Source organism: Eptatretus burgeri, chromosome 8, assembly GCF_056783735.1.
Source record: "Eptatretus burgeri isolate ZD-2024b chromosome 8, Ebu_testis_v1, whole genome shotgun sequence".
Classification (NCBI taxonomy): Eukaryota; Metazoa; Chordata; class Myxini; order Myxiniformes; family Myxinidae; genus Eptatretus; species Eptatretus burgeri.
The window spans coordinates 96,878,256-96,890,306 of NC_140968.1; the positions used below are offsets into that span (position 1 = coordinate 96,878,256).

General features: G+C 45.8%; 1 protein-coding gene across 7 annotated transcripts in view; it reads right to left on the reverse strand.

The window, feature by feature from the left end:
* The window catches only part of LOC147022337 (arf-GAP with GTPase, ANK repeat and PH domain-containing protein 1-like), a 185,509-nt gene that overhangs the window by 78,061 nt on the left and 95,397 nt on the right, over positions 1-12,051 (reverse strand). For 6 of the 7 annotated variants that reach the window (XM_085893112.1, XM_085893110.1, XM_085893114.1 and 3 more), the window contains 2 exons: positions 10,473-10,558; positions 10,208-10,349 (listed from right to left, as the gene is read on the reverse strand). In XM_085893112.1, coding sequence (XP_085749238.1) covers positions 10,208-10,349; positions 10,473-10,558 — 228 coding nt within the window. Of the gene's footprint in view, positions 1-10,207; positions 10,350-10,472; positions 10,559-12,051 lie in introns of those variants that run through there. The other variant, XM_085893113.1, reaches the window with a different exon arrangement.

Below are 12,051 nucleotides of genomic sequence, written 5' to 3' on the forward strand. Positions count from 1 at the left end.
AGTAAAAGAAAAACGGCTATCCTGAAGAGTCGCAGCACGCATAAATGACATGTATTCCCACTAGACAACGGGTTTGGGCCTAACTACACATGTACTTACCGAGATACCTCACCTAAGGGACCTGAATGGTGGTTTGCGAATTTGGTAACCACAACAATATATTGTTATGAATTCTGGCCTGCCCGGCGTGCGATCGGCCGCTTGACTCGAATGGCGGCTGTCTCGCCCACCGGAACGGACAATTCAGTCATGACCCTCCTTGGAACTACGGCCAGTCATGGGTGGGGGTTCAACCTCACCACGATCGTGCCAATTGCCCACCCGCGCAGGATAGGGTTGCTCGTCAAATTCGACCTACCTCAAGGCCCAGTCACACCTTGACGTTTTAGCCAGCGATGGCAACGTATTAAAATTTGTGTAAAACGCTGGCTTACGTTGAACTTTTGATGTTTTTTTTTTAAGATTCGGACGTATTCATAGCGACTTGGTCTTATGTATAACACATTAGTAACGGACACAGAACGTTTTGTTGCGTTATAGATCACTTATACCAACGAATGCTGAACCTGTTGTCGGCCTACACAACCTATGCCCAACGATAGTCTAACTTAGGCATAGCGTGTTGCACGCATCGCCGACGATGTCGTGACGTAGCCTATTAAAAGGCTGACGCACAACGATTCAAATCATAACTGCCGTAGAAATGGAAGTGTCAACATCGCAGTCACACCTTGGCGATCTTGCCAGCGTATGCCGACCTAAGAAAAATGTGTCTAAAATGTTGGGGCACGTCAAATACGGAATGAGTAAGTTTGGTATACGTGAGTAGAACGCTAAAGTACGCTATCATACGTCGTAGTAAGTAGAGTACGTCAAGAAATTTTAAACATGTTCAAAATTTTACGACGTACTTGGCGTATGGCACACGTTACGCATGCGATGGGGATAAGTTGTACACACGATATGCGGACGCTTACACACGTCCACAAAGGCTACTTATAAGCTACTCATAAGTCGAAACACGTCGCGGTAATGTCTTTTTTACGCGAAACTTATTTCTAACTTATGTTTGACGTGCTTTGAACCAATTCTTTACGTAGTCCCAACACACATCGACGTATGTAGACGTATTCCAATGACGTCTTCCGGTAGACAAAAAAAAAAATGAACGTGTTTCTAACTTACAACTGCCATATGAAGACGTGTTCCCAGCGATTTTGGGAATTGGTATATAAAAATGCTGTTCATAAAAGGGGAACCCAACAGTGTTTTCGAGTCCTTTTTGAGTCGATGTCCATGTCAGCAGTAACAGTATCAGTATTAGTATTAGTAGTAGTTTGTTCATGTTAGCAGTAGTAGGTGAGTGTGAGGGGGAGGGTGTGGGTTATGATGGATCCTCCTTGCGTCCGCGTGTCCACGGGTAGGAGACATCTTTGCACCATTGTTCGAAGTTCTTCGCGGCTATTTTTTATGGGGCTTTTTCAACAATGAGCTATGGCTTGTTTTTACGATTTAGGTCTATTCATAACGGGTTGGACAAATGCACAATGAACTAATAATGTGCATAGAGCGCTTCAATAACTTATAGATACGGTATACCAACGAATAATCGTGTAGCCGGCGTTCACAAACTATGCCCAACGATAGCCTAACTTATCCATATCGTGCGGCAGTTTATCTTTGTCGGTGACGTGGGGTTTGCTATCCATAGGCTGCCACTCAACGATTTAAATGGCTGCATCTCCACTATTGAAAGTAGACGCTTGCGCTCAACAATTGGATTTTTTTTACACTCAACGGCTTTTAAACGGTACCACTCAGCTATTTTCATTGTTTACAATGAACGATTTAAATTGCTGTCACTCGCCTTTGTTTTTTGATGCTGGCGCTCGGAAATTTTAATCGTTTCTATTGAACGTGCTAAATCGCTCAAACTCCACTATTGAAAGTAGACGCTTGCGCTCAACAATTGGATTTTTTTTACACTCAACGACTTTTAAACGGTACCACTCAACTATTTTCATTGATTACAATGAACGATTAAAATTGCTGTCACTCGCCTTTGTTTTTTGACGCTGGGGTTTGGAAATTTGAAGCGTTTCTTCTGAATGTGTTAAAACGCTCAAACTCGACTATTTTAAATAGACGCTGCCGATGGACAATTGGAATCATAGCCAAGCAAGACATCGAAGTGTGAACATCCTCGTCATGCCGAAGAAAAGTTTGAAGAATGCTGCAAATAAGTGTCCTGGCCGTGGCCGTGGACGCTGATGCAAGGACGATCCATTATACCGACGTCTTTCAGCCTATGAGTAACTTAAAAGTAACGTCTCTCGACGTGTGGCAACGATCACGTAACGTGCCAACAACACGTTAATCATAGGTTAGAAATAAGTTTCGGGTACGCTAAACATTACCTCGGCGTGTCTCAACTTATGATTAACTTACAAGTAGCATGTGTTGACGTCTGTCAACGATCGCAGACCGTGCATACAACTTGTGGCCAGCGTAGCGGAACGTGTGAGTCATACGCCGGCATACGTCGTGAAATTTCAAGCATGCAAAAATTTGAGGACAACCGAAAAGTACAACGTTTAAAGCCAGCGTACAACGACGTATGGCAGTGTTTTTCAGCATGCTCTCAATGTTATCAAAACTTACCCATAACGTATTCAACGTGTGCCAGCGTTTTAGAAAAAAAATTCAAAAATCGGCATACGTTGGCTAAAACGTCAAGGTGTGACTGGGCCTTAAGTACCTGCGGGAGTGGTCGACCGGGCAATCGTACCACGCCACAGGCCGACTCCGGACATGAACCGCTTAAGCGGTTCATTCCGTATTACAGGGATAACCGAGCGGAGTAATCGTAGACCTCGACGGTTCCGATTAATTACCGAGCGTTTTAAACCCACTATCAATCCCTTAAGTGATGCAAGATGGAGATTCAATAAAAGGAAGGAGACGAAGCAAAGCGGGAAAACAGTTCAACAAGCAATGCACTTTATTTACACACACACAGATAAGCACGTATATACAGCCATACAGTGAAGATGCAACAAAAGCAAATGCAATACGACGCAGAGCTAAAACCGAATAAAAGGGGAATTATTTACGACATTTATACAGTTCTACTTGTCGGACTGGCGCCACACACACACATTTACACAAAACCCCAAAGAAAAGAAAGTCGTGATTTCCCTGCGCGCCGACGAACCCTCTCCGGCATCCTCGTCCGGACGCGTAGGCTCACACCCCACAGCCGGCTCTGCCGCGTCTCACGTCCACGCCTCCCGCGTGGCAGGCGAGAAATCTACCACTGAGCCACCAAGGACGACCTCACGACCACTCCAATTCCAACTGCTCTCTCTTTTCGACCTCTCTCCACCTTTTTGTCGAGCGGGCTCTGCCCTCTGCTCTGTCCCGTTTTCGGCCACGCCTCCCTTCGAGCTTCTGCTAGAAGCCTCTCGAAGGGGGGCATGCCCTCTTGCTCTCCCTCCACCCCGCGCCGTGTGGGGGCCGGGGAGTCAGTTTTGGCTCGGGGCCAGGGAATTATTCCCCAAAAATGAGACCCCTCCCTTACATGACCTCTGACCTTTGACCTGCATCGCCCTTCCTCCACTCCAAAGCGCGGGGAAGATCAGACGGGAGAATCAAGCGGGAAAATCAGGCGGGAAAAGTCCACACAGGCTCCGCAAGAGCTTTTGTTCTGGCAATCCTGCGTGGGTTACTGGACGGTTTCCACCGTGGAAATCATCGCCGCGTGGTCCATGGTGGAGGGCGTTCATAAGTGCGGGTAGTGGTGAAGATGGTGGTGGTCATTGTGGTGAGGGTTGGACATGGTTGTTTGGTGGTTGGCGGGCGTCTTTTGAGAATGGCGGGTGAGGCGATGCTTGCGGGGTTGGGTAGTGGAGGTGAAAGTAGTGGCGGTTTGGTGGAGTTGTTCAGGGGCGTTGTTGATGGTGGCTTAATGGTCGAAAATAACAATAGAGAAAGAAAAATGGCTTACTCAAAGCGTCGCAGCCCGGATGAATCACACATATTCCCTCTATACAACGGGTTTGGGCTAATTACACATGAACTTACCGAGATATCTCACCTGAGGACTCTTTATGGTGTAATGCGAATTTCCACAACCGTAACAATATATATATATATATATATATATATATATATATATATATATATATATATATATATATATATATATATATATATATATAAATATAAAGGGCCTGTGCACATTTTAGCAATAGCATTGCTAAAAAAAGAGTCATGGAGAATATTTTACCATTGTACACATTGCACACACTACAAAAAGCCATTGAGATTCCAGGCCCACCTTGGGTACCCACAAGCAGCAGGGGTAACTCAGCTGTGATATATATATATATATATATATATATATATATATATATATATATATATATATATATATATATATATATATATATATATATATATATATATATATATATATATATATATATATATATATATACCAGGAGTGAGCCTGGTGTTGGCGCAGTGGTTAGGGCAGTGGCTTGGGATCCAAAAGGTCCTGAGTTCAAGCCCCGTTGGGCCACTGAATTAATACACCAGGGGGTTGACTCAGCCTGTCATCCTGCCGAGGTCGGCGAAATGAGAACTAGTATACTGGGCCGGTGTATACCCCGGTAAAAATAGGTGTACCATATCCCTGTGTCGTAAGAGGCGACCAGGGTTGCGTCAGGAAGGGCATCCGGCGTAAAACATGTGCCAAATCACTATGCGGATCATACAGATGATCCGCTGTGGCGACCCCTAACGGGAGCAGCCGAAAGAAGAAGAAGAGATATACCGGGCATAGTGACGTGCGCCTGTAATCCAGCTACTCGGAGGATCGCTTGAGGACGGGAGCTCTGCACTGAGCCGCGCTATGAGAGGGTGTAGGGCAGCCCGGAATCATGGCGAAACCCAATCCTTATCCCTGTGTCGTAAGAGGTGACCAAGGTTGCGTCAGGAAGGGCATCCGGCGTAAAACGTGCCAAATCACTATGCGGATCATACGGATGATCCGCTGTGGCGACCCCGAACGGGACCAGCCGAAAGAAGAAGAAGATATATATATATATATATATATATATATATATATATATATATATATATATATATATATATATATATATATATATATATATATATATATATATATATATATATATATATATATATATATATATATATATATATACAGTAGACTAGGTGTAAGTCGGCAGCGTGTAACTCGTAACTTCGCCTAAGTCGGCAGCGTCAAAAAGTCCCAAATTTATCTCATGTTAAATCCCTTTGAATAAAGGAACATCACTCTGTAAGGCGTCATCTCTAAGTCGTCACTTCGTCTAAGTCGTCAGATGTTGTCCATTCCCACGTAATGGAAACTCAAGTAAATTACCACTCCTAACTCGTCACACAGAACTGCTGCCTCGTGAGAAGCTCGATTTCATGGAATCGTGATGCTCGCTCATTGGTGTACACCGCCAGTGATAGGCTATTTATAACTGCATACACACGTTGATCGCACTGCAGGCAGGACAATGGCGACTAAGCGTAAGCTTACAACTAAAACGTACCAAGAAAAATACGACATTATCCAGTTTTGTGAGGCAAATCCACTGATGAAGAAAACAGACATAGCTGAGAAGTTGGACATCAAACGGCAGACATTGAACGATATCTTGAAGAATAAGGGCAAGATATTTGGACAAGTGGAGAAGATCGTGAGGCCGGTGGGAAGTGTGAAATGCGTGAAATGTGTGTCCTTTGAAGATGTCGATGACGTGCTCATCATCTGGTTTCGGCAAATGTCGGCTCAGCCAAATATTCGGTTTCGGCCGATTCGGCCGATTCGGCCAAATATTCGGCCGATACTGTCTTTCGGTGGAGGATTGCCCAGCCAACATCATGGAATACAATGACTGGTTTGAATCCTTTCTCATGCACCAGATGCCCAAGAGTTTGAGGCATTCAAACATAACAGATTACTTCGCGAAGAAGTAAAGGATCGATCGAGCTTTGTGTTGAAGTCCGATCATGGTTTTATCTTGGCTTGTTTTGTACATTACCGCACTCACTTACACATAGGCATTGAGTGGTAATCATCACCACGATGACTGTGTGTCATGTAATTTGTCACCATACCATCACCAATGGTATACGAGTTGTCTTACAGAGTTGTTCATTATCTTTACTTTTAATAAACTGATTCATGAATTCCATCTTTGCTTGATCACTTTCCAACTCACCAACTCACCCCCACCTATGCCCCGAGGATTGTGTTTTCCTTTTGGTAGAATAGCCGGCTCTCACACATATGTGTCCAGGCCACGCGCGACTTCATCCTTCACCCCACAGTCATCATGAATATTCGCATACACGTAAGTCGTCACATTTCTAAGTCGTCACTTTTTTCTCGGTCCCGATGGTGACGACTTACGCCTCGTCTACTGTATATATATATATATATATATATATATATATATATATATATATATATATATATATATATATATATATATATATATATATATATATATATATATTGTTGTGGTTGACCAAATTCGCAAACCACCATTCAGGTCCCTTAGGTGAGATATCTCGGTAAGTACATGTGTAGTTAGGCCCAAACCCGTTGTCTAGAGGGAATAAATGTCATTCATGCGGGCTGCGACTCTTCAGGATAGCCGTTTTTCTTTTACTATCTTTATTTTGGAACAGCCGCCATTATTACCACCACCAACCATGTCTCAACAGCCATCACAACAACAACCACCAACCACAACGCCGCTTCACAACAACAACCACCAACCACAACGCCGCTTCACAACAACAACCACCAACCACAACGCCGCTTCACCACAACCGCCACGACCTTTACCGTCACAACTCGCCACCATCTCATCCACACCATCTCGCGCCACTCGTGGGCGCCGATGCTGGACTCGTGCGGGGCGCGCACCGAGCAGCGTGTTCAAAAACATCACGGACTTTCCGCAGAAAACGGATCAAAAACAACTCACGCCCACTTTTGTTCCGTCCAATCGGTGAGCGAGGGGCGATTTGGCCCCGCCTCCAGGGCGTTGGAGGGCGGTCGCTATATGCAAATTCATGGATCAAAAAGCATTCACGCCCACTTTTCCTCGGGCCAATGGGGAGCCAGCAAGAGAGGTGAAGGGTCGGAGGCAGAGGGTCAAGGGTGAAAGAGCGAAGCCACGGGGCTTATATAAACGGCTGTGTTCGTCAGTCAAGTTCAGTTCAGAGTGAAGGGTTGAGAGTGTGCGGAGTTCAAGAGAGTCGTCGGTGGAGCTGGAAAGAAGTGGTACTAGTCAGAGTGAAGAGGACGGAGCTGTGGAGAGGTGACGGCGGCGAAGGCGGAGGGGGTGCTCGCGTCGGTGCCGGGAGCTGCACAGGGAGAGGCCAGCAACGCGACCGAGGTGGAGGAGGAGACGCTCGCCGCGGGACCCGAGACAGGGTAATATCCTCCTTCCCCCGAGCATCAGCAACCCCCTCCTGTTTCCCCCCGCGCTGAGATAGTGCGACAAAGGGGGCCCCCTTCCCACCCCCTACCAGACACTGTCCGTGAGGCCCGCGGAGTTGAGGCACCACCGCCGCTCCGCGTCTCATCATCAGACGGGTAGGCCCGACACTGTCTCGGCCCCAGGCCCGCCTACCCCCCTCATCCTGGAGGGTGGTTCTCTTTTCTTTTGCTTTGGGAATATGTGTTGTCGGCGCCGTCTGTGAAGTAAAATTGTATAAGTGTTGCCGTGTGCCCGGTAGTCGGATAGATCTGCATTGTTGCATTTGCTTTTTGTGTAATATTGCATTGTCTTCTTCTTTTACATGTGCTTTTGGTGGAATTGTATATGTGTGCTTTCCGTTCATCGCGAAATAAATGTGCTTCATGTTGAACTGTTTTCCCGCTTCGCTTCATCTTTTCTTTCATTGAATCTCCATCTTGCTTCACGTAAAGGGTTGGTCGTGGGCTAAAACGCCCGATAATTAATCGAACCGTCGAGGCCGACGAATAACACCGCTCGGTTATCCCGATAGTACGGAACGGGTCGCTTAAAGTGGCCCGTGTCCGAAGTCGACCTGCGGCGAGGTGCGATCGCCCGGTCTACCCTCCGTGTGGGTACTTAGGTAGGTCGAATTTGGCGAGCAACCCTATCCCACGCGGGGGCCGATTGGCACGATCGTGGTGAGGCCGAAAGGTCCACCCGTGACTGGTTCCCGGCGTTAGTCCGAGAGGGTCACGACTGGATTGTCCGTCCGGTGGGCGACGTGCCGCGATTCGAGTTACGTGGCCGTCCGCACGCCGGCGGGCGCGAATCCGCAACAATATATATATATATATATATATATATATATATATATATATATATATATATATATATATATATATATATATATATATATATATATATATATATATATATATATATATACACACACATATATATATACACACACATATATATATACACATATATACACACACATACATATATTTGTTACGGTGATCAAGTCGGTTAAATTGACCAGATGCTCCGAGCCAGATCAAAGGCCTATTCGCACCTATACCTAGCTCAACTTGGAGAGTCTGTGACCGATTGGGCGTCACGTCAGAATTCCCTCTATAACGACTACCCAAAATGGTGGCGCAAGTGAATAGCCTTTCCGAGTGGGAGAGCAATTTCAACAGAGCATTACGCACTCAATCCATATTATCCTCTAAATTATTATGAAAGCCAATGTGGCAGTCCAAAGGCGGCGCTTCCAACCCCAGCAATTGTGACAGTCCGAAGAACTCAGAGACCCAGTGAGTTTATGAAACGTATTGCAATGGGGATGGTGACAGGGAAGATGCACAAGGATTCATTCACGATACAGTTCCATTTGCAATTAGGATACACCCACTTGGGAATAGTATGAATGGGACATCTTGGCAAGATAAATCTCAAGGCCCCATTCATGCCAGAGGAGAAGACTAGAGAGACATGGACAAGACAGGACTAGTTGTTTACTATCCTCTGGGGCACTGCAAAGTCACAGCAGCTTGTCCTGGAGTGAGTGAGAGGCAGGCAGAGATCGTGGCCCAAGACAAGGCAGATGCGGCATGAGGGTAAGGCCACCACTGAAATTGGGAGAGGAATGGTTTAGATGATGGTAAGGAATGCAGGCTCTGCCTTGTTTTGCAAGCTGTACAAGGCATGTCTTTCTCTACCAAAACGCAGACCAGACAGACACATATTTCCGACTGCTCCCCCTTTTAACTCCACGGCTCTTGCCCTGCCCTGTGACATCACTTGGCCCTGCCCGCTTCATGCTAATCGGTGGGGTTGCATCAATCAAGCCAAAGCGTCAGTCCCGACTTGGGCGTCTGTCTAAGCCAAGGGGTCTGTCCCCAAGCTTCTCAGCTCACTCTGAAGGTTTGAAAATGGCAGAGACCGCGCCAATAATTGTGCCTCGATGGTTTCACAAAAGCCACTACCCTGCAAGTAGCATTTAGGACAGATTACAAAGCATAAAACATTAAGAGGATTATGGAATAAGCGGTTTTAGACACAAATGTTAGGAGGGCACAGGAGCCAGATCATTCCTAAAGGATTATATAAATAAATCAGTTGTAAAAATAAATCAAAGGGCTCACCTTGGTAGCCTTTCGTGGTTGCTTTATGCAGCTTTTTCACCTCGAAGAGCATGGGAAGAGTTGATTTATTTCTATAATCAGAGCCACCTGGGTTTAGTTGATGATGTGAGAGCTAATTGGTTATTCCCTTCATTCACAAGTGAGAGATATGCGTGAGTGTGTGTGTGTGTGTGTGTGTGTGTGTGTGTGTGTGTGTGTGTGTGTGTGTGTGTGTGTGTGTGTGTGTGTGTGTGTGTGTGTGTGTGTGTGTGTGTGCGCGCGCGCGCGCAATTTTGCCCCCGCGCGCGCGGGGCGGTTGGGATTATGCAATTTTAAAGAAGAAGGTGGCGGCTTCCAACCAAAAGTAAAACTAGGTTGAGTCTGCTAATTTGAGCAATAAGCAAGAGCAGATCCGGTCTCAGGCGACCTTTCACCAGCTTCACAGCCGGCTTCCTCATGCCAATAGCATTGCTAAAAAAAGAGTCATGGAGAATATTTTACCATTGTACACACTACAAAAAGCCATTGAGATTCCAGGCCCACCTTGGGTACCCACAAGCAGCAGGGGTAACTCAGCTGTGCTACACAGGCTAGTCAGTCGTCCATAGTAGTTGTACACCATCTGGAAACTGATCTCATCCTCCAAGCTGAAGACAAAGATGACGGCATCTACCCAGGAAGCAAACTGAAATGTGATGGACAAGCAAGTAGTTTCAAATCTAAATGACTTCTTCTCACAACAACGGCTACACATCTGAATGGCAAGCATGTCCGTGGATGTTGATGTCAAAGCGAGGCCAGTGCTCACCTGTGGTTCTGGTGGACCTCCTTCATCTCGAATCAGCATCAGGTAGCTTTGCCCATCAACCACAACCTCTTTCTTAAACCGCCCACCTGACATTCATGAAAGAAGTATTAAATGAGTTCGGCTAAAGATCAAAATCGAAACAGAACCTTCAACATCAAAACTACAGCTTCATCGTCTTTATAACTCCTATATATACACCAGAGCGTAGAATGCTGTCTCTTTTGTTTATTGCTTACTGGAATAAAAAGTGGTTTGTTTTAAAGTTCATATCAGTAATCCAGTCAACACAAAGAGAGCCTGTTCTGAAAAATACCGTTACGATGCTTTAGACTTTAGAGCCTTTGTGGTCGTTTACTGGAGCAGCAGCTGTGCCAGGGCAGCCATGCTTTTTGTTTATCGGTGCTGTCTTGTAAGACGGCCAGCTTCCTCTCTCGATGGATTTCCGTAGTTCTCAAGCTGACTATTTGAAGTCAATTCGGCCACGGCAAGGTGATCCAAACGCTAATGGAAACCCATAAGTAGGCCCGTGCTAAGATTCGGGCAACGACTGTACTCGAGCCACGCAAAGCGTGATCGGATCACGTACGACTCTTTAAGGGCCTGTGCACATTTCGAACTCTGCAATTTGTACATTTGATTTATTTTTCCCTCTTGAAGGAAGCACCTCCTTACACTTCCCGTCTTCCAAAATGCTTTGAGAATTATTTGATAAGAAGCAGACTTCGAAGGGGGATAAAAATTATCACATTATTTGCTCAATAAATCTGATTTGGGTCGAATCCAAAGTCACGTCAAGTGTGTATGGATGGAGTAAATGATATAAATTGCACCCTCAATGAAATGATCGTATTGAAAATTCCAAGCCAAACAAAGTCAGTAATTTCTGTCCCTTTAATTACTGTTCTTCTTTCTGTTTGTGTCACTCGGATTCCCAAAGTGAGAGATGACAGTAAGTGGTTTGCATTTAATAATTTTTACAGTAATTAAGGCAAGGGGCTTCTCCGTACAGTGAATGATAGAACATTAGGACATGATCCGAAATTTTATTTTACATCGTGAGGAATCCATCCATCCATTGGGACCATACTCTGTGCAGAGCGTTGGTGCTGCCTAAGCAGTCTCCTTGGCTATTGAGCACAATCCTGGATGGGACGCCATTCCGACACAAGATACCAGCAAGCTGGCACTCATTTTTGCTGACCTCAGAAGGATGACAGGCAGAGTCAACCCCACCTGGTATTAATTCAACAGCCAAGGGGGATTTGAACTCAGGATCCGAGACTCCCAAGCCTACCACCCTAACCATTAAGCCAACACCAGGCGTATCATGAGGAATGCTTCTGCCATTCGTTTTACTAGAAACACCCGCTACCTCCGGGAGCATCGGCGAGTCGGCTTCCCCTCCCCACCCCTCGAAAAGGGGGAATGGGGGTGGGGGGATTCCTTGTGCCCATAACCTGATCCTGGGTACTTCTTCTTCTTCTTCTTCTTCTTCTTCTTGCATATGGCAGCTTAGCTGCTGGGGTAGCTATCATTTCTTGGAAGTGCGACTGTGTTGCTGATGCAGTGCCCCTCTACC